The sequence below is a fragment of the Dictyostelium discoideum genome (assembly GCF_000004695.1).
Source record: "Dictyostelium discoideum AX4 chromosome 1 chromosome, whole genome shotgun sequence".
NCBI lineage: Eukaryota > Evosea > Eumycetozoa > Dictyosteliales > Dictyosteliaceae > Dictyostelium > Dictyostelium discoideum.
This window is the reverse complement of record NC_007087.3, coordinates 2,755,420-2,776,761: the sequence shown is the minus strand read 5'-3', so window position 1 is coordinate 2,776,761 and position 21,342 is coordinate 2,755,420. Positions and strand designations below refer to the sequence as shown.

At 21.1% G+C, this 21,342-nt stretch overlaps 10 protein-coding genes across 10 annotated transcripts in view; 5 read left to right on the top strand and 5 right to left on the bottom strand.

Annotated features, from left to right (window-relative positions):
* Nucleotides 1-64: 64 nt before the first annotated feature.
* DDB_G0270868 (hypothetical protein) lies at nucleotides 65-2,698 on the top strand (the record flags this gene model as incomplete). The annotated part of the gene is made up of 1 exon (XM_640879.1): nucleotides 65-2,698. One exon carries the CDS (start codon nucleotides 65-67, stop codon nucleotides 2,696-2,698), a length of 2,634 nt encoding a protein of 877 aa, XP_645971.1.
* A 1,051-nt stretch (nucleotides 2,699-3,749) lies between these two features.
* DDB_G0270524 (hypothetical protein) lies at nucleotides 3,750-5,269 on the top strand (the record flags this gene model as incomplete). The annotated part of the gene is made up of 2 exons (XM_640878.1): nucleotides 3,750-3,802; nucleotides 3,907-5,269. 2 exons carry the CDS (start codon nucleotides 3,750-3,752, stop codon nucleotides 5,267-5,269), a joined length of 1,416 nt encoding a protein of 471 aa, XP_645970.1.
* Nucleotides 5,270-5,923: 654 nt separating this feature from the next.
* On the top strand, nucleotides 5,924-7,804 carry DDB_G0270522 (hypothetical protein; the record flags this gene model as incomplete). The annotated part of the gene is made up of 4 exons (XM_640877.1): nucleotides 5,924-5,964; nucleotides 6,047-7,408; nucleotides 7,524-7,539; nucleotides 7,613-7,804. The coding sequence occupies 4 exons, from the start codon at nucleotides 5,924-5,926 to the stop codon at nucleotides 7,802-7,804; spliced, it is 1,611 nt and encodes a 536-aa protein (XP_645969.1).
* A 33-nt stretch (nucleotides 7,805-7,837) lies between these two features.
* On the top strand, nucleotides 7,838-9,361 carry zpr1 (ZPR1-type zinc finger-containing protein; the record flags this gene model as incomplete). The annotated part of the gene is made up of 2 exons (XM_640876.1): nucleotides 7,838-8,290; nucleotides 8,381-9,361. The coding sequence occupies 2 exons, from the start codon at nucleotides 7,838-7,840 to the stop codon at nucleotides 9,359-9,361; spliced, it is 1,434 nt and encodes a 477-aa protein (XP_645968.1).
* Nucleotides 9,362-9,472: 111 nt separating this feature from the next.
* On the bottom strand, nucleotides 9,473-10,820 carry DDB_G0270520 (hypothetical protein; the record flags this gene model as incomplete). Its single annotated transcript, XM_640875.1, has 2 exons — nucleotides 9,473-10,375; nucleotides 10,443-10,820. 2 exons carry the CDS (start codon nucleotides 10,818-10,820, stop codon nucleotides 9,473-9,475), a joined length of 1,281 nt encoding a protein of 426 aa, XP_645967.1.
* An 876-nt stretch (nucleotides 10,821-11,696) lies between these two features.
* Nucleotides 11,697-12,401, bottom strand: DDB_G0270518 (hypothetical protein; the record flags this gene model as incomplete). The annotated part of the gene is made up of 3 exons (XM_640874.1): nucleotides 11,697-11,741; nucleotides 11,838-12,147; nucleotides 12,220-12,401. The coding sequence occupies 3 exons, from the start codon at nucleotides 12,399-12,401 to the stop codon at nucleotides 11,697-11,699; spliced, it is 537 nt and encodes a 178-aa protein (XP_645966.1).
* A 1,347-nt stretch (nucleotides 12,402-13,748) lies between these two features.
* On the bottom strand, nucleotides 13,749-14,462 carry DDB_G0269436 (hypothetical protein; the record flags this gene model as incomplete). Its single annotated transcript, XM_640873.1, has 3 exons — nucleotides 13,749-13,793; nucleotides 13,892-14,201; nucleotides 14,281-14,462. 3 exons carry the CDS (start codon nucleotides 14,460-14,462, stop codon nucleotides 13,749-13,751), a joined length of 537 nt encoding a protein of 178 aa, XP_645965.1.
* A 1,303-nt stretch (nucleotides 14,463-15,765) lies between these two features.
* Nucleotides 15,766-16,119, top strand: DDB_G0269434 (hypothetical protein; the record flags this gene model as incomplete). The annotated part of the gene is made up of 1 exon (XM_640872.1): nucleotides 15,766-16,119. One exon carries the CDS (start codon nucleotides 15,766-15,768, stop codon nucleotides 16,117-16,119), a length of 354 nt encoding a protein of 117 aa, XP_645964.1.
* Nucleotides 16,120-16,493: 374 nt separating this feature from the next.
* On the bottom strand, nucleotides 16,494-19,765 carry DDB_G0269432 (hypothetical protein; the record flags this gene model as incomplete). Its single annotated transcript, XM_640871.2, has 2 exons — nucleotides 16,494-18,515; nucleotides 18,605-19,765. 2 exons carry the CDS (start codon nucleotides 19,763-19,765, stop codon nucleotides 16,494-16,496), a joined length of 3,183 nt encoding a protein of 1,060 aa, XP_645963.2.
* Nucleotides 19,766-20,317: 552 nt separating this feature from the next.
* The window catches only part of DDB_G0269430 (hypothetical protein), a gene marked incomplete at both ends in the record, with an annotated part of 2,974 nt that continues 1,949 nt past the window's right edge, over nucleotides 20,318-21,342 (bottom strand). The window contains one exon of the mRNA XM_640870.1: nucleotides 20,318-21,342. This exon is cut by the window's right edge and continues 1,042 nt beyond it. Within this exon, the coding sequence (XP_645962.1) occupies nucleotides 20,318-21,342 (1,025 nt within the window).

Genomic DNA, 21,342 nt, shown 5'->3' with positions numbered 1-21,342 from the left:
TTAATTTTCATTTTTTATTTTATTTTATTATTTTATTTTATTTTTTTCTTAAAAAAACCAAATCATGTTTCGATTAATAAAATCTACTCCGACACCATCTTCATTAATTAAACAAAATAATCAAATATCAAATAATTTTATAATACAATCATATAATAATTTTAATTTTAATAATTTTAATAATAATAATAAATATTATTCAACAAAATATGGAAGAGGTAGTTTATTAAGAAATACCAAAAGAAAAGATAATTACGATAGAAAGATTAAAGTTAATCATATTTCAAAAAAACAAATGGAAAATTTAATGGAATACCGATATAATAATATTAGTAATAATGATAATAATAATCAAAAAACTAAATTTCAGAATTCAGACAAAAGAGATTTATTGAAATCAGAATTTGGTTTCGATGATGATGAAGCAAATGAAATTATAGGTAGTAATGAAAAAGATAAATATCAAGATTATAATGAAGATGATGATTTTTTAAAAGAGGAAGATTTTAATGATGATGATGAAACTTATGATGAAGATAATGATGAAGATAATGATGATGACGATTATGAAAATAAAACATCACCATCATCATCACAAAATAAAAATAAAAAAACCGAAAATGGAATAAATAAAAATAAATTATATATAAGTGAGAAATATTTCTACTCAAATGATAAATCAAAAGATGATGAATTTATAAAGAAATCATTAGGTACTGGTAAAAATTATTCAGAGGGTAGTCAAAATAATACAAATAATAATAATAATGGTGGTGAATGGAGAGAAATTGATATAAATGATAAAAATTTTTCAAATGCATTTGAAGAAAGAGTTAAATCTGAAGAAATGAAGAGACAAGAGTTGAGTAAAAAAGGTATAACAGAAGTTAATGGTCATTATTATTCAAATGATATTTTAATTCCAAGTAAATTTGAAAGTTATTTCCTTAAACCTGATGAACCAATCTCTAGAAATGAAAAGAAATATTTCGCAAAACTAGATGCATTACAATCTGCTAAAAAAGAGAAACTCGTCTCAAAACGTGGTTTCAAATATGTCGATACAGAATACGATGATTCACCATTACAAACTGTAGTTCAATCAAGATTAGCTTCAAAAATATTACAAGTTTTAAAAGAATCTCAAATGTTTGAAAATAATATAAATATTAATAATAATGAAAATAATGATGATAATAATAATAATAATGATGAAAATAATGATGATAATATTGAGAATTTTAATATTGATTTTGATTTTGAAGAAAATAAAAATAAAAATAAAACAAATTTTCAAAATCCAAATGAAATTGATCAACTTAGTATGGATAGAATTGATCCAATCATTTCGAAAGCAGATATTGAATTAACGGGTGCTGTAATGAGTAGTGATCTTAGATGGGTTAAAATATTTTGGAAACGTAGAAATCATTCAAACATTAATGAAAATTCAATGAAATCAAAAAGACATTTAAAAACAGTTGATCAATTAATTAAAGATGATGATTTAATTAAAATTGATTCAATTCAAGATACAAATTTAAAGAATATTTTAAATAATACTGAAACAAATTCTGCAAAACAATTAATTTATGATTTTCATTCAAAAAGTGATAAATCAATCTCAATTTCAAATATTAAATCAAATAATTCAAATTCAAAAATCATTTCAAAAGTTATAACAACAAAAACAAATAATGATAATGATGATGATGATAATGATAATAATAATAATAATAATAATAATAATGATATCATTGATCCATTTAATTTTGGTAATAATAATTTACATATGGCTGAAAATAAAAAAGTTAAATTAGAAATTTCAATAAATAATAATCAAGATGATAATAATAATAATAATATTCAAGATAATAATATTAATGATGAAAAAAGAGAGAAATTATTATTAAAACGTTTTAGTAATAAAGAATTTAATGATGAAGAGAATAAAGAAATTGAACAGTTATTAAAAGCAACACCAATGAAACAAGTTACAAATATTCCATATAGTATTGAAAGTTTATTGGATACTAGTGATATCGTTGGTCCAGCAAGACATAGAGAGATTGAATTGAAAAGAAGAAAAAAGTATAGATCATTATTCTTTGAAGTCACTGATAGAGATATTTCACATCGTTTAGTTAAAATTAAAAGTAGAGTACGTTGGATTATTGGTAAAAAAGTTAAATCAAAATATGTACCTGATATTTTATTCGTAAAAGATCAAAGTGAAATTAAAGATGAAACTTCTCAAGATTTAATTACAAATTATATTGGTCCTGAACTTAGACAATTATTTTATAATAAAATTAAAAATGAAATTAAAAGAAAAGAAAAATTAAAATCAAAATTCTCTGGTTTATTTAATAGTAATAATAATGATAATAATGATAATAATAATGATAATAGTGATGATAATAATAGTAGTAGTAAAAATATTAATGAAGAAAAAGTTAATTCATTATTAAAAGATGATGAAGATGATCAAGTTGATTTAATTGGAATATTAAGAGAATTTCCAGAATTATTACATGATAGAGTTGTTCAAAAATATTTAAGAATGGAAAGAAAGAAAAAGAAAGAACAAGAGGAAGACCAATACCAAGAACAAGAGGAAGACCAAGAACAAGAACAAGAACAACAAAATAATACCAACACTAAACAAATGTTTAAAGATTTCAATAAAGATTTATAATATGTTTAATAAAAATAAAATACTTTTTAAAATTTTTTATTATATTTTTTTATTTTAATTTTATTTTTTTTTATTTATTTATTTTTTTTTTTTTTTCATCAACTCAATTATTATAATCTATTAAATATTTTGAAATTTTTAGGTATAATGTGAGTGTACATGTTTGTGCCATAAATATAATAATAATTATTTTAATTATTGTTAAGATATATATATATCAAAATTATTATTATTTTTCTTTAAAATTTAGAAAAAATAAATAAATAATTGTTTCACTCTATTTTAATATTTCGAACAGTTTTCTTGAATAAAAAAAAAACTAACTTCACCACCAAGTAGGAAAAAAAAAAAAAGTGATATGGGATTTAAATTATAAATTTCATTTGAATTTATTTTTAAAAGGTGTTTAAAAATAGATATTGATTTTTGAAATGATCTATTTACAGAAAATAGATACCCACATAACTATATATATTAAAAAATTTCGGACATCTTGTACATTATTATTTTTATTTTTTACCAAAGCTATTTTGGTTTGCTGTGTGTGTGTTTTTTTTTTTTTACTTACTGATTAATATTATTATTTTTATTATTATTATAATTTTTAAGAAAAAACAAAAAAAAATTACAATGGTGTGGGACCACTGTTTTAATGTTTTTTTTTTTTTTTTTTTTTAAAAAAAAATATAAAAAATAGATCAAAGGTTTGGTTTTTATTTTTAGGAAAAAAAAAAACTAAAAAAAAAATAAAAACCTCAGTTCAAAAAAAGAGTGTGGGTTTTCTTTTATTAGTTTGTGTGTCTGTGGTTACCCCCACACATTCTCTAATCAATCTCAAAATGGGGGGCTTTACTTTTAAATTAATAATATTTTCATTATAATAAATAAAAAAAAAATTATTTTATAAAAAAAAAAAAAATTAGAAAATAAATCATCACCAACCTGTTGATTTTTTTTTATTTAAAAAGAAAGTAATTATCTACAATTAATCATTTTTTTATTTTCAACAAATTTCAAAAATATATTAAATTTATAAATCTATAAAAAAAATATGGAATTAAAACCAGAAACTAAAATTAATTTTTATAAAATTCCAGTTGGAATGTATGTAAAATAATTTAATTAAATAATTAAAAGGAAAAAAAAAAAAAGTTCTAATTTTAATTTTTTTTTTTTTTTTTTTTTTTTTTTTTTTTTTTAATAATAAGTTTTAATAATATTTATATATTAAATATATTATGTTTTTTAATTTTATTCTTTGCAGCTATTATTTTCTTTGATAATTTTGAGATTAAAAAGAAAAAATTAAAAAAATTACAAAAACAACAACATGAAGAACAAGACCAACAACAAAAATCAATTAATTTAAAAAAACACTTGGAATTGGAAAAACAAGTTGAAGAATTAGGAAATGAAAATAAAATTAATAATAATAATCAAAATATTAATAATAATAAACAATTAAATTTTCAAATTCCTGATGATGTTTCAAATTTGGATGAACCAATTTTTGTTCCAGAACCATCAACACCAAAATCATTAAATCAATCACATTTTAATATTAAAATCAAAAAGATTGGTTTAAATGAAGAACTCCAAAAAGAAGAAGAACATCAACTTTTACCAATTTATGAACATTCTATTGGTCCTTCCTCATGTTGTTCATCACAATTACAAAATTTAAATAATATTCATAGTTTTTATTCATCACCATCACAACCATCATCATCATCATCTACACCAAATGAATATTCACCAAATATTAATTCATTTCAACCAATTATTGATATAAATAATAATAATAATAACAATAATTTTAATAATAATAATATAATTACTTCAAATTTATTACCAATTTCAGAATCAACAACAATTCAATTAAATAAAATTATTAAAATTAATAAAAAAGATTTTAATAATGAATATGGTTTTATAAGTGGTAATAAATGTATTTTTACAAATTTTAATTCACCATTATTAAAAGAATTAAATAATAATCATTGGGAAAGAATTATACCAGAAGATATTCAAGAAGTTTTATTTGATTTTAAATTTAATACTATTATTCAACCATTTTCATTTCCAAAATCTGTTAAAACAATTATATTTGGTCAATATTTTAATCAAACCATTGAAAGGGATCAATTACCACCAAATCTTTTAAAACTTTATTTTGGAAATTCTTTTACCAATGGTGGTTGTAATTTTGCAAAATACTCAATGCCTTCAAAAATTGAAGAATTGGGTTTTGGTCATAGTTTCCACAGAGAATTAGATGAAAATACCGTTCCTTTATCAGTGAGAAAATTACAATTGGGTTGTTATATCCAATATGCAAAAAGAGATGAATTTTTCGGATATTGTGGTCGTGGTGGTTATGAACCAATTTTAAAAAAAGTTGGAAAAATTCCAACACATATTGAATATTTGAGTATGGGAAATTGTTTTAATGAAAAATTGGAAAATATTCCAAAATCTGTGAATTTAATTTTTGTAAAAAGCAACTATAAATATTTTGACGATGATAAAAGATTTTTAGAAAAAAGAGCAAACCAAAATTGTATTATATAAATAAAATTAAAATAAAAATAAATATAAAAATTTTAATAAATTAATAAAAATAACTCTTTTTTTTTTTTTTCCATTTCTTTTAAAAATAACTTTTTTTTTTCCTTTTGTTTTAAAAATACTTTTTTTTTAGGTTTTTTTTTTTTAAATTTTCTTTTTTTTTTTTTTTTTTTTTTTGTCCAAAAATAAAAAAAATTTTTTTTTTTTTTTTTTTAAATCCAATTTTTTTTTTTCTTTAAATCAAATTTTCTCCAATATGTGGGAGATCACACCAAAACCCCCTTTTTTTTTTTTTTTTTTTTTATATTACCCAATATTGTCAAACCAATCTACAAAAATTTCATTTTTTTTATATTAAACTTTTTTTTTTTTTTATTATTTTAATAACTTTTTTTTTTTATTTAAAGTTTCTTTTTTTTTTTTTATTTTTTTAATATTGTTTTTTTTTTTTTTTTCATATTTACCCAATTTAATTATTTATTTATTTATTTATTTAATTATTTAATTATTTATTTATTTATTTATTTATTTATTTATTTATTTAATTAATTATTTATTTATTTATTTATTCATTTATTTATTTATTTATTTATTTGTTTATTTATTTATTTATTTATTTATTTATTTGTAGAAATATTTTTTAAAAATTTAATTAATATGGAAACACTATCTTTTGATAGCACCATTCAAATTTCATAGTAGGTCTTTTTTTTATTTTTTTTTTTTTTTTTATTTTAAATTTCTAAAATACTAAAATTCATTTAAATAAACAAAAATTAGTGGGGATTTAATTGCTTTTTCTTTTATTTTAATGGCTTGTTGCCTTTTAATACCATCTTCATTTTTTTATTATAAATTTAAAAAAATAGATCAAGACACAAAAAGAAAGTATAAGAAAATTAAAAAATTACAATATAGCATTATAAATGAAAACTCACCAAGGTTTGTTCAACCACCACAACCTCAACCACAACAATCACAACCACAACTACAGCCACAACAACAACTACAACTACAACAACTACAACAACAACAACAACAACAACAACAACAACAACAACAACAACAACAACAACAACAACAACAACAAGAAGAACAACCAGAACAAGAAAAAAAACAACCTCTATTAAAAGAACCATCAATATCAAAATTAAATGAATATTTGACACAATTGCAACAAAATGAAAAACCACAATTAAATAGTTCACAATCTTCAATAAAAACAGAAGTTCATGAAGTTTCAAACATTGATTTTTTGAAAAATAATGAAACAATTTATGAAGATAATTTTTTAACTGAAAAACTATCACCAAATCAAATTATAAAAACATTACCAAACCAAATAATGGAACCACCACCATCATCAATAATTAATCAATCACCAGAAAACACTTATAATTTTTATAAAGAAAATATTCCAATTTATGAAACACTTAGTACTCGTTTAGAAAAACATAATAATTTATGTTCAATTTTTGATACAAATTATCAAAAAAAACAAAATAATTTATCTTCAAATTTTGAAATAAATTATCAAAAAATTGATCAAATAAATAATGATACTACTTCATTTGTTTTGGAAAATGGTTTTATAATAAAATTTAAACAAAATTTCAAAGGTCAATTATTAATTAATGGTAATAGTAGTAGTATCATTCCAAATGGAATAACTCATGTAATATTTAATGATGAATTTAACTCTAAAATTCCACCAGGTTCATTCCCAAATAGTGTAAAGAAAATTGAATTTGGTAAAAAATACAATAATGGTGGTTGTGGAATTCAAGATGGCGTTTTTCCAATGGGATTGGAGGAATTATCTTTTCAACATTATTTTATCAGTAAAAATAATGATGCACCTTTACCAACTTCTTTGAAAATATTAAAAATTGGTTGCCATAAGACAATTTATCACGATAATGCATCGAGATATTCAACTGTTAGTTCTGGAATTAAACATTCTCAACTTCTCACAAACTTTAGTCATTTAACAAATTTAAAACAAGTTACACTTGGTTTTTGTTTTGAAGGAATATTACCACAATCTCTACTCAATTTAAATGTAAAAATTATTAGTTCCCCAAATTATAAAAAATCAACTCCAATTCATCATGTTATTGATAAAAATATTGGATGTAGTTTGTAAATAATATAAAAAAAAAAAAAAAAAAAAAAAAAAAAAAAAAAAAAAAAAAAAAAAACCAATTTTAATTTTCTATTTTAAAAAAAAAAAAAAAAAAAAAAATTAAATAATAAGTGTTGTAAAAATAAATGTAAATAAAAAAATAAAAAAATAAAAAAAACAAATAAAATTATATAAGTTAATATTTATTTTCATTTTTTAAGATCGATCTCTTTTTTTTCTCAAAATTTTCATTTTTTTATTTTTATTTTATTTTTTATTTTATTTTTATTTTTTATTTTTTTTGTGAAAAAACACAAAACGAACCGAAATTTTTTTTTTTAATTTTTAATTTTATTTTATTTTTTTTTTTGTTAAATATACTAGTACCTTTATATATATATATATATATATAATAAATATATATATATACATATATAAATAAAAAAATGTCAGAAGAGATAATTAATAAAAAATTAGAAAATACAAAAATTGAAGAAAAAGAAGAAGAATTTAAAAATATTTCACATGAAAATGAAGTAACAGAGATTGAAAGTTATTGTGTTAATTGTGAAGCAGAGAATGGTATCACTAGAATTCTTTTAACTAAAGTACCATTCTTTAAAGAGATTATGGTTTTTGCATTCCATTGTCCAGAATGTGGTTTCAGAAGTAGTGAAGTTAGAAGTGGTGGTTCATATGAACTCAAAGGTTGTCATATTGAATTAAATGTAACCAAAGAACTTGATTTAAATAGACAAATTGTTAAAATGGAAAAAGCAACAATTTCAATTCCATCTTTAGATTTTGAAATTCCACCATCAAATAATGGTTCATTAAATACAATTGAAGGTATTATAAAAGAAGCAATTACAAATTTAACAAATGCTTCAGAAATTCATGTAAGTTTTTAAAATTAATTTAAAATTAATAATTAAAAATTAAAAATTAATAATTTTTATTATTATTATTATTATTATTATTATTATTAGACTGAAAGTAAAGAAGAATTATTAGGATTTGTTTCAAAATTAAGTAATTTATTAATGGTTGATGAACCATTTAAAATTATTGTTGATGATCCAAGTGGTAATAGTTTTATTGAGAATCCAAATGCACCAAAAGCAGATACAAATTTAAAAGTTACAAATTATACAAGAACAGCTGAACAAAATGCAAGTTTAGGTTTAGGAATAAATGAAGAACAACAAAAACAACAACAAGAGGATTCAAAAAAGAATGAAAGAGTTACAACAACAAGTGTTTCAATTCCAAGTGGTGATTTAGCAGATCGTGAAGTTTATAGTTTACCAAATCAATGTTCATATTGTGGTGTAATGGGTGAATGTAAAATGGTTTTAACTGATATCCCATACTTTAAATCAATTTTATTAATGGCTTTCAGTTGTGATGAATGTGGTTATAAAACCAATGAAATCAAACCAGGTGGTGCTATCTCTGAAAAAGGTAAAACCATTACATTACGTGTTGAATCAGTTGAAGATTTATCACGTGATATCTTAAAGAGTGACACTGCAAATGTTATCATACCAGAATTGGAAATTGAAGTTACCCATGGTTCATTAGGTGGCAAATTCACAACTGTCGAAGGTTTAATCACAATCATTAAAGAGGAATTGGAAAAGAATCCATTCTTCCGTGGTGATAGTTCAGATCCTGCCAATCGTGCTAGATATCAAGAGATCACCTCTCAATTGGATTCTTTCATTGCTGGTAAAAAACCTTTTACCATTGAACTTGATGATCCAATTTCAAATAGTTATATTCAAAATTTATTCGCTCCAGATGATGATCCACAATTAAAAATTGTTGAATATGAACGTACCTATGAACAAAATGATGAATTAGGTTTAAATGCAATGAATACTGAAAATTATTTAAATAATCAAGAAGAAAATGATAATGAAGCTGAAAATGAAAAAAGTGAAGAAAAAGAATCTGATTCAAAATAATTTATAATACAATCAATTTTATTTAGACACCCCCTCCTCCTCCTTTTTTTTTTTTTTTTTATATAAATAATAATAATAATAATAATAAATATAGGTTTTTGTTTTTTTTATTTATTCAATTAATTTATAATCTCCTTTATAAAATTCAATTATATTATTAGTTTCTTTATTTGATATTTCTTCATTTTTTAATATTGTTTCTTCTTCATCGCGATCATCTTCATCTTGATCATTTCTAATTTTACAACATTTTGAATAAATTAATTTAATTGAAAATATTATTAAAATTAATAATACAATTAATAATGGTGTTATCATAAAGAATGATTCAACTTGTATTGAATCTTGTGGTGTGGTTATTGGAATTTGATAGAAAAAAATTCTTGATGAATTTGTTGAAATTGTTATTGTGTTATCTTTTGAATTATATACACTTGATAAACCAATAACTTCTTCTAAATAATCAATATCATATGGATAATTACCGGTACTATCAGTTAAATCCAATAATAATATATCATGTGAAAAAATAAAAAGAGCAAATCTTTCATTATCTGATGATGCACTAATTGGTTTACCAAAATAAGTTTCACGATTTCTATATACACTTGATTCAATATCTCTAAATGTAAATGATACTAAATGATATGGATAGTTTTGAGTACCTTCTAAAAATGAAAAACTATTTTTTGGACCAATTAATAATGTGTCAATTCCTTCACCATAATAATAAATATGTGATTCTATTGTTGATAAATTCTTCATATTAATTTCATACAATGTACCATATTTTGATGTACATCCTAATAATAATAAATTTCTATTTAAATTATATACTGATGAACTTGGTATAATACAATCTGTTGGTAAAATTTCATTTTGAATAATTTTTAAATTAACACTTCTATCATCATATTTTAATTTATAAATACTATTTGTTGAAATAAAATATAAATTTAATTCATTATCTAAAAATAAACAATTCTCATTAAATGGTATATTTTCGTTATATATCTATATTTATAAAGTATAAAAAAATTAATAATTATTCAATATATAAAAAATTATTAATAAAACTTACAAAAATTGATGTTAAAAATTTTAAATCTATTGCAGAAAATATAGAAATTTGAATTGATCTATTAAATAAAGTAGAAGCTAAATAAAATAAATTATTTTTTTCATCTAAAAATCCTGAACTTTTTTCATTTGGCAATAAATTAATTTTATCATTAAAAGTTGATTTTAATATTATAGATTTTGTTGAAACTTGAATTTTAAATAATTCACCTTCGAATGAACTTGCAATTAAAAAATCTTTTGAATTTGTTTTATATAAAATTATCCCATTAGATTTTTCACTTAAATCAAGAAAACCTTTTATAAAATCTGATTTTATTGTTTTAATTAAAAAACTTGAAAATAAAACTAAAAAAATTATTATATTGGATTTTTTCATTTTTTTTTTATTTTTTTATTTATATTTTACGAATTAAATATTTATATTTATTATCATTAAAAAAAATAAATATAAACAATAATAAAAAAAAAAAAAAAAAAAAAACTAACTCAAAAAATAATAAATATTATTTAACAAATTAAAAAAAAAAATTTTAAGTTTTAAAAATTTAAAAACATTGTTGTTGTCAAAAATAGATTTTTATTGGTATATTAAATAAAATAGTGATCAAATTAATAAAACAAATTTGATTTGATAGAATCATAAAAAAAAAAAATTAAAAAAAATTAAAATATTACTTGATAATTATAATGGTTTTAATTTTAATTCAATTTTAATTTTTTTTATTATATCATATAACAAACTACTCTTTAATAACCGATCAAATTTTTTTTTTTTTTTATTTGTTTTTAATTTTTTTTTTTTTTTTTTTTTTTTATGTGTTTAAAATAAAAAAAATAAAAAATTATAAAAATTTTTTTTTTTATTATTTGACCGCTACTCCAATGAAAAACAATTCAAAAAGATTTTGTTAACAATGTTTTTTATTTTTTTTATTTTATTTATTGATTAAAACATTCAAATAAAAAAAAAAAAAAAAAAAAAAAAAAAAAAAAAAAAAATGCCTTTTGAATTTAGTTTATTAATTTATTTTAAAATAATCAAAATAAACATTTTGGGTTTATATAAAAATTATTTTTAAAAATGTTAAAATAAATTAATTTCTCAAAAGATATTTTTTGAAATATTTACTTAATGTTTTAATAAAAAATAAAAAAAAAAGATTAAAATAAAAAATTTAAATTTTATTTAATTGAATTGATTTACCAATCTTTTAAAAAATTTATAAAATGATTGGAATGTTTGTGATATTATTTACATATCAGCTGGACTTACCCAATTCTTGATATCATTGAAATACTATTAAAAAAGATTTGTTAAAATTAAAAATTCAATTGTTTTTTTTTTTTTTTTTTTTATAATTATTAAATATGATAAAATTAAAAATTAACTTACTCCAGATGTATCATTTTGCCAATATACAACAAAGGTAGTACCATTATAGTCAGCAAATTTGTCTTTGTAAATTCTAATTTCGTCTACTGTTGAGTAAATACCCAATGCACCTGGTTTCATAAGATTCAAAGTAATGTATTCCTTATTTGTTGGGAAATTAACTCTTTTAGTATCATACTTAAGATGCATATTACCTTTACAAACTGTACCAGTTGAATCACCAGCTTTTACCTCTTGGTAATCAGCACCACCTGGATTTGTGTAGATACGAACAGCTTTATTCCAACCAGTTTTTTCATTTACAAGAATTCTAATTAAAATAAAAAATAAAAAATAATTAATAAAATTGTAAAACCATTAAAAAATAATAATGATAACTTACAGTCTAAAACCATTTGTTGGTTGACCATCTTTGAATGATAAATATTTAACTTCTTTTCTATCAGCCTCATTATTTGGAAGGAAACCTTTGATCTTGTCTACTAATGTTGTTCCAATACTAACTACACCAGCAGCAATACCTATGGCTGCGGCAACTCCTACAACTGTTAATTGAACTACCATTTTTTTAATAAATATTTGTTTTGAAAATTATAATTTAATGATTTGAAAAAAAAAAAAAAGATCAATTTATAGAAAAAAAAAAAAAAAAAAAAAAAAAAAAAAAAACATAATTTAATTAAAATTAAAATTATCTCATTGGCAAATTACAAAAACTTTTAATTTCTGAGGATTAACTTTATAGCAGTTAATTATATAAAAAAATCACCAAAATCTTTTATTTCCAAAAAAAAAAATTTGATTGGTGGTTGTAGATTTTAAAAATAAAAAAAAAAAAACATCCTGTTGGTTTATTTAAATTGATTTTTTTTTATTTTTAATTCTTTTTTTTTTTTTTTGTGTGTTATAAAAAAAAACAATTTTTTTTTTATTTTGATCATTATCTCAATGAAAAGCAAATGTTTTTTATTTTTTTTTTTTTGGATTTCAATGAAAGAATATAAATAAAAAAAATAAAAAAACAAGAAAAAAAAAAAAAAAAGCCATTTTGATTAAATTATAATTATTTATTAATTTGTTAAAAATTTTTTTCAAAAAATATTTATGATTTTTCAAAAAAAAAAAAAAAATAAAAAAAAAAGAAAATCATATTATTATTTGGAAGGAAGCCTTTGATCTTGTCTACTAATGTTGTTCCAATACTAATTACACCAGCAGCAATACCTATGACTGCTGCAACTCCTACAACTGAACTACCATTCTATAATAAATATTTGCTTTGAAAATTATAATTTAATCATTTTAAAAAAAAAAAAATAAAAAAAAAAAAAAGAATATATAAAATAAAATGAAAAAAAAAAAAAAAAAAAAAAAAAAAAAAATAATAATAATATTAAAGTAACTCATTGGCAACTTACAAAAACTTTAATTTGAGGGATTATCTTTAAAATAGTTAAACGTATAAAAAAATTACTAAAATCTTTCATTTCCAAAAAAAAAAATAAAAAAAAAATTATATAAAATAAAATTTGATCAGTTTTGTGATTTTAATTAAAATAAAAAACATCTTTTTTTTTTTTTTTTGTGTGTCGGAAATAAAAAAAAATAAAAAAAAAGATTTTTTTTTATTTGATCGATTTTTTTGGCAATGGTTTTTATTTTTTTTGATTTCTTTTTATTTAAAACATTTAAAAAAAAAAAAAAAAAAAGCTTTTTTTAAAAATAATTTTAAAAATTAAAAAATAATATTTGTTTTGAAAGTTTTATTTGATATTTTAAAAATATTTACTCAATATTATAAAAAAAAATAAAAAATTAAAATATTTCGAATATAAATTTCTTTTAATTGAATTAATTTACCAAACTTATAAAATTTTTATAAAATGATTGGTATGTGAGTGATGTGTATTTTTACATATCAGCTGGACTCACCCAATTGTTTATATTATTGAAATACTATTAAATAAAAATGGTTGGTTAAAATTAAAAATTTATATTATTTTTTTTTTTTTTTTTTTAAATTGTCAAAATTATAAAAATAAAAATTAACTTACTCCAGATGTATCATTTTGCCAATATACAACAAAGGTAGTACCATCATAATCAGCAAACTTGTCTTTGTAAATTCTAATTTCGTCTACTGTTGAATAAATACCAAATGCTCCTGGTTTCATAAGATTCAAAGTAATGTAATCTTTATCTGTTGGGAAATTAACTCTTTTAGTATCATACTTAAGATGCATATTACCTTTACAAACTGTACCAGTTGAATCACCAGCTTTTACCTCTTGGTAATCAGAACCACCTGGATTTGTGTAGATACGAACAGCTTTATTCCATCCAGTACTTTCATTTACAAGAATCCTAATTCAAAATTAAAAAAAAAAAAAATTTATTAATAAAATTTAAAAAATTATTAAAAAAAAATATATTAATGTCTTACAATCTAAAACCATTTGTTGGTTGATCATCTTTGAATGATAAGTATTTAACCTCTTTCCTATCAGCCTCATTATTTGGAAGGAAACCTTTGATCTTGTCTACTAATGTTGTTCCAATAGTAACTACACCAGCAGCAATACCTACTGCAGCAGCAACTCCTACAAGTGTTAATTGAACTACCATTTTTTTTTTTAATAAATATTTGTTCTGAGAATTATAATTTAATGATTTGAATAAAAAAAAAAAGTGATCAATTTATAGAAAAAGAAAAAAAAAAAAAAAAACAATTAAATTAAAATAAAATAATATTCAAAGTATCTCGTTAGGGAATTGTCTATAAAGCAGTTAAATATATATAAAAAAATCACTAAAATCTTTCGTATCTAAAAAAAAAAAAAAAAAAAAATTTGATTGGTAGTTGTGGATTTTAAAATTTAATCAAATTTTTATTATTATTTTTATTTTTTTTTTTTTTGATCGCATTTTTTTCGAGATCTTGAGGTATGAAAATATCTGAAACCCAACAAATTTTTAAAAAATTAAAAATAAAAAAAAAAAAGAATTACACTAACTAATACAATAGTGTGGTATTTTTCAAATTTAATCATTTTTTTTTTTTTTTTTGCAAATATTATAAATTAAAAAAAAAAAAAAGAAATCGAAATTAAAAATAGAAAAAACAACCGAAAATAAGTAAACATCATATGACAACAACATTTTGAACTTTTTAAAATTCTAAAGCTTTTTTTTTTGAAAAATATTCTTTTATTTCATAGTATTGTTCACATTTTTTTATTTTTTTCAAAAAAATCATTTCACATATTAAATCAGGCGGGCTAAAATGAAAAAAGTGGGAAAAAAAAAATTAATTTTATACCACCAAAAATAAAAATGGTTTCCAAAAAAAAAAAAAAAAAATCAAAAATACAATATCATTACATTATTTTGCTCTTTGTTTTTCTACAGGTGCTTCTTTTGTCTTTTTTTAGTTTTGATTTTTTACCATTATTTTTTTTGAATTGATTTATTCTCTTTGTTTTTATTAAAATTATAAAAAAGTATTTTTTTATAAAAAAAAAAAAAAAAAAAAGGTGGAATTATATTTATGAGAAGAAAGGGGGGAGTTTGGTGACACTGGTGTAAAATTTGAAATGGGTGCTAATTTAATAAATGGGAAAACAATGTGGGCTGCAGGACCTTTTAAATCACCATCAGATTTTAAAAATTATAGGAAGAAATTAGATAAAATACCTTTAAAAGAAGGTTGAAAGGTTTATTGGAAATAAAGCTAAATTAAATAAATCACTTTTTTTAAACAGGAAAAAAAAAAAATAATAAAAATTAATTTCTAATCATTTAAATTTAGGGTATACAGGAGAGCCTTTAAAAATTTTAACTTTAAAAAAGAAACCTAAAAATGAATTTTTGAGTAATGATGATATTTTATGAAATAATTGGATTAAAAGATACAGAATAATTATTCAAAATGTGTTTTTGGTTTTTAATCAATTTAGGTTGGAACTCTTCAAGTACTTTGGAAAGATTAAAACTTTCTGTATTTTTCATAAGTTATTTGCATAACACTTCAATAAATCAATATGATGATGAAGAAACAGAAGAAACAGACAAAACAGATGAAAATGAACAAGAAGTTAACATTATAGGTTTATCTATATTACATAGTATTCCAGGTTTTTATTTTAATAATCAAAATCTAAATCAAAATCAAAATGAAGGAAATGAAAATGAAAATAATAATGATAATGATATCAATAATGATAATGATAATGATAATCAAATATTAGATTTAGAAAGAGATCAATTACTAAATTTTATTTGATCTCTAATGAACAATGCTTAATTTTTTTAATTAATAAATTTTTATTTTAAACCAATTATAACATATTGATTTTTTTTTTTTCACTTTATTTTTTTCATTTAATTTAAAAATTAAAAATAATACGACTTAATCTATTAGATTTTTTATTATTTTTTACACTACTATTTTCCATTTGATTTAATTTTTAATTTTTCACCAACCTAAATATGTGAAATGTTTGATTTGAAAATAAATAAATAAAATAAAAAAATATCCAAACAGATTATCATTTTGAGATCGAAAGAAAATTAGAAATCGAAACATTAGATTATTATTTTAAACAGTTTTTTATTTATTTTTTATAAAAATAAAAAAAAAAATTATTATTACTATTATTATTGTTGTGGTTGTTGATTAAGTGGTCTTCTATTATTATTTTGTCTTAAAAGTATACCTTGTCTTCTTACAACTAAATAACCAATAACAATTGCAAATATAACCATTAGATAAGTTTCTAAAGTTTGAACTACTTCATTATCCAATGCATATCTAATTTCATTAAAAGTTGAACCAATTGAAGAAAAACTTGAGGTACCATCATTATTTGATGACGAAGAAGCGGTTGTTGATGTTGATGGTGGTGGTGATTCAACAATTGGATGAATCATATTATTATTATTGAATGAATTTGAAATTTGAACTGATGAATCAAAGAAAGATAAAAAATAAAGGTAAATAAAATGAAATAATAAACCAGTTAAACTTAAATAAACTGGAATGTAACCATAGTAACCATCATAGCCTTGTTTATTATGTTCAGGTTTAATTGTTAATGACATATCATAATAACGTTTTGCTAAATATAAATCTTGTGGTACACCTTGACCCCATTGATAAAGATAACCTAAATTGAATAAACCTTGTGGATGATATAAATTTGCTGCGATTTGATAACTTTCAGCTGATGATTCTAAATTCTTTTCAACACCAACTCCATAATAAAAATAATCACCAATTTTAATATGAGATAATGCATTTTGTTGTTCTGCAGAGTAATAAAATAATCTTAAAGCTTGTTGAATAAAAAATTCATCATTAAATAAATTATTAATATAAATTGAATTTTTATCATTATTATTATTATTATTATTATTATTATTATTATTATTATTATTATTGTTATCTATTCCATTGGTTGTTTCTTCAATTTCTTCATCATTAGATTTATAATATTCTGATAAACCATAACGTTTGTCGTACATCCAAGCTGCATTGAATTGGGCTGCTTCAATACCCATTTCAGCTGCTTTTTCACTTAATAATAATGCACGACTTGTATCATCTTCATCATAAAGATCTTGAGCATTTGAGAGTATCATTGACCAAGGACCTTTTTCAGCGACCATTTTCAAATGAGTTACAACCACAGGACAAGTAGACTCATCATTCTCCAAATGAATTGTAGCGAAATGATAATGTGCTTCAACATCACCACCAGCAACAGCACGAGATAAATAATGGGAAGCTTTTACACGATTAATAGTGACACCACCCAAACCATAGGAATAGATTTTACCCAACCAGCATAATGCTTCATTAACGGGTGCCATTTTCACTTGATTTCCTTCCTCGTCCTGAACTATCATTTCAATGGAAATACTTTCAAATAGTTCCAATGCTTTTTGAGTATCTTGTTTAACACCACCACTACCAAATAGAAAATGTTGAGCTAACCTCCATCTTGATTCCCTATCACCATTATTCACAGCCTTTGTATAATATTCAACAGCGGTTTTATTATCTTGCTCCACTCCATAACCTTTCTCATACATAAAACCCAACCCTGCGTATCCCTCAGCTGTAGTTTGGTCGAGCTCATCTTCATCAATCGCTTGTTTAAAATAGTCAATTGCCAATCTGAAATCTTGATTCATTAAACTACCCTCTAATGATAATCTTGCCATTGTAATCAACGAAGCCACATCACCCATTTCAGCAGAGTAACGAAAGAATTCCAATATATCATTCTCTTCACTTGCATAACCTGTTGATTTCTTTTCATACTCTTCTGATAACCTTTGACTATGAATATTGTAACCGAATCCTCTTCTCTCATAATCAGAGATAACCTTTTCATTGACTCTACCATAGAGTATTGATGATTTCTTACAACTCTTTTCAACACCATAACCATGTAAATACCTATAAGCCATAATTAACTGTGCCACAATATTACCAGATCTTGCAGCGAATGAATAATATAAAATTGCTTTCGCCTCGTCAATATATCCCAACTTTCCAGTTGCATATAAAAATCCTAATGATCTTTGTGCATCTGAATTACCATACTCTGCTGATTTCAAATACCATTCTTCTGCTAATGTAAAATTAATTTTACCATTATTAATTTCACCAATCTAAAATTTAAATATTAAATAAAATGTTAACATTTATTTGCTATTTTTTATATTTCATTTTACTTTATTTTATTATTTTATTTACTTACTTCATTCATTGAACCTAATAAATTCATTGCACGATGATTACCTTGATTTGCAGCATCAATTAATAATTGATAAGCTTTTGTTGGATTTAAAGTTGTAATTGGTGTTTCACCAACAAATTCGAAAATATCACGATTTGGAGATTGATCGAAATTATAAATCATGATTGAATTACTATATCTATGTGTTTTAACAGCAGATTTTTGATCATACAATAGATAACCTCTATGTTTTTGTGCCATAATTACTAAATCTCTACCTGGTAATTCTGAATCAGCTATTGGTAATTTAGTTTTCTTATCAAATGTAGTCTCTATATCATTTCCAAATAAAAAATCATCTTGATTAAATGTTGTTACAAATTGTTTTAGAATTTGTTGTTTTAGAATTTGTTGTTCTAATTGAAATTGTTTTTGTCTTAATATTTGTTGTTGTTGTTGTTCTTGTTGTTGTTCTTGTTGTTGTTCTTGTTCTTGTTGTTCTTGTTGTTGTTGTTGTTGTTGTTGTTGTTCTTGTTGTTGTAGATTATTGCTATTATCATCATTAATTATAAGTTGTTTTTGTGGTTGATTTGGTACCATATTAATTATAATGTTACCATTTGGATCGAGTTCAATTTGTTGAAATGTCATAAATTGATTAAAATTAATATTACTATTTTCATTTTCATTTTCATTTTTTAATTTATTATTATTATTCTTCTTTGTTTCTTCATCTTCTTCACCGTCTATATATGTTTCGATGTCATCTTTTATTTTATTTTTATTTTTATTTTTATTTTTATTTTTATTTTTGTTAATATTATCATTATTATTATTTTTATTATTATTATTATTATTATTATTATTATTATTATTATTATTATTATTATTATTAATAATATCATTATTTGTGATATCATTTTCTTTATCTTTTACTAAATCATTTTCCACTAATTTTAATAATGTATCAAGTGTATTTTGATCTAAAAGTTTATCAACTATATTATCTTTATTATTATTATTATTATTATCATTATTCTCTATATTATTAATATTATTATTATTATTATTATTATTATTATTATGCTCGTCATTTTCATTATTTTTAGTATTTTGAGATTGAATTTGAATTACAATACAACATATGAATAATAAAATTAATAATAAATTTTTTAATTTCATTCTTCACTTGTGTTTTCTTTCTTTCTCTATTATTATATATATATGTAATTTATAAAAATTATTTTTGAAAAAAAAAAAAAAAAAAAAAAAAAAAAAAAAAAAAAAATTAAATTGAAAAATTATGGAGGGTGATGATTCACCATTTTAAAATAAAAAAATTAAATTAAATAAAATCAATAAAAAAAAAAAAAAAAAAAAAAAAAAAAAAAAAGAAAAAAAAAATTTAATAATATTTGTTACATATGTTCACTATTTTAAAAAAAATAACAATTATTGAAACAGAAAAAACTAATCAAAAAAAATAACAATTATTCCAATAGTGGTGACCAATAATGATCATCATTTATTCCAGAGCGGCTGGAAAACAGTATGATTTTATTCGGACAAATAAAAAAAATAAAAGATAAAAAAATAAAAAAAAAATAAAAAAAAGAGTTTTGAATCTTTATTTTATAATACAAAATTTATTATTTAATCTTTTTTTTATTTAATTATTACTATATTATTATTGTTATTTTATACTTTATATTTTTACTATATAATACAAAGTATTTATTGTTGTTGTTGTTGTTGTTGTTGTTGTTCTTGTTGTTGTGGTTGTTGTGGTTGTTGTGGTTGTTGTTGACGAATTGGATGTCTTTGTTGATTTAAAATGATTCTTTGTCTTCTTATTACAAGGAAACCAATTATAATTGCAAATAATATCATTGTATATGACTCTAATTGATGAATGAGTTCATTATCAAATGAAAAATTATTTAATATACCACCTACACCAAAATCATTATCAAATCCTGCTGTTGTGGTGGTGGTGGTTGTTTTATCGCTATTTAATGTTGTAGTTTGTTGAGAAATTATTTTTGGATCAATTTGTGACGTTGAGGAAATTTTAATTGATGGATCAAATAATGAACAAATAAAAGTATAAATAAAGTGAAAGAATAAACTAATCAATGATAGATATACAGGTATATAACCTTTTGGTTGATAGGTTAATGATAGGTCGTAATATCTCTTTGCTAAAAAGAAATCTTGAGGTACACCTTCACCATATTGATAGAGATAACCCAAATTAAACAATGCCATTGGTTGACTGACTGATGCTGCTTGTTTATAACTCTCTGCTGCTAATTCAAAACTTTTTTCAACTCCAATACCATAATAAAAGAAATCACCAATCTTTATTCTACTTAATGGATTTAATTGTTCCGCTGAATAATCATAATATCTAAATGCTTGTTGATCCCAAAAGTCTTTATTAAATAATTTATTAATTGGTTGGTCTTCTTCTTCTTCCTCTTTATTATTTGTATTATCCTCACCAATTATTAAATCTACAATTTCATCTTCAATTCTACCTTTATCACTATTATCTTCTTGTTTTTGTTCTTGTTCTTCTTCTTCTCGTTCCTCTAATGATTTATAATATGATGATAAACCTAAACGTTTATCATACATCCAAGCAGAATTAAATTGAGCCATTTCAATACCCATTTCAGCTGCTTTTTCACTTAATAATAATGCACGATCAGTATCATCCTCTTCATAAAGATCTTGAGCCTTTGTTAATATGATTG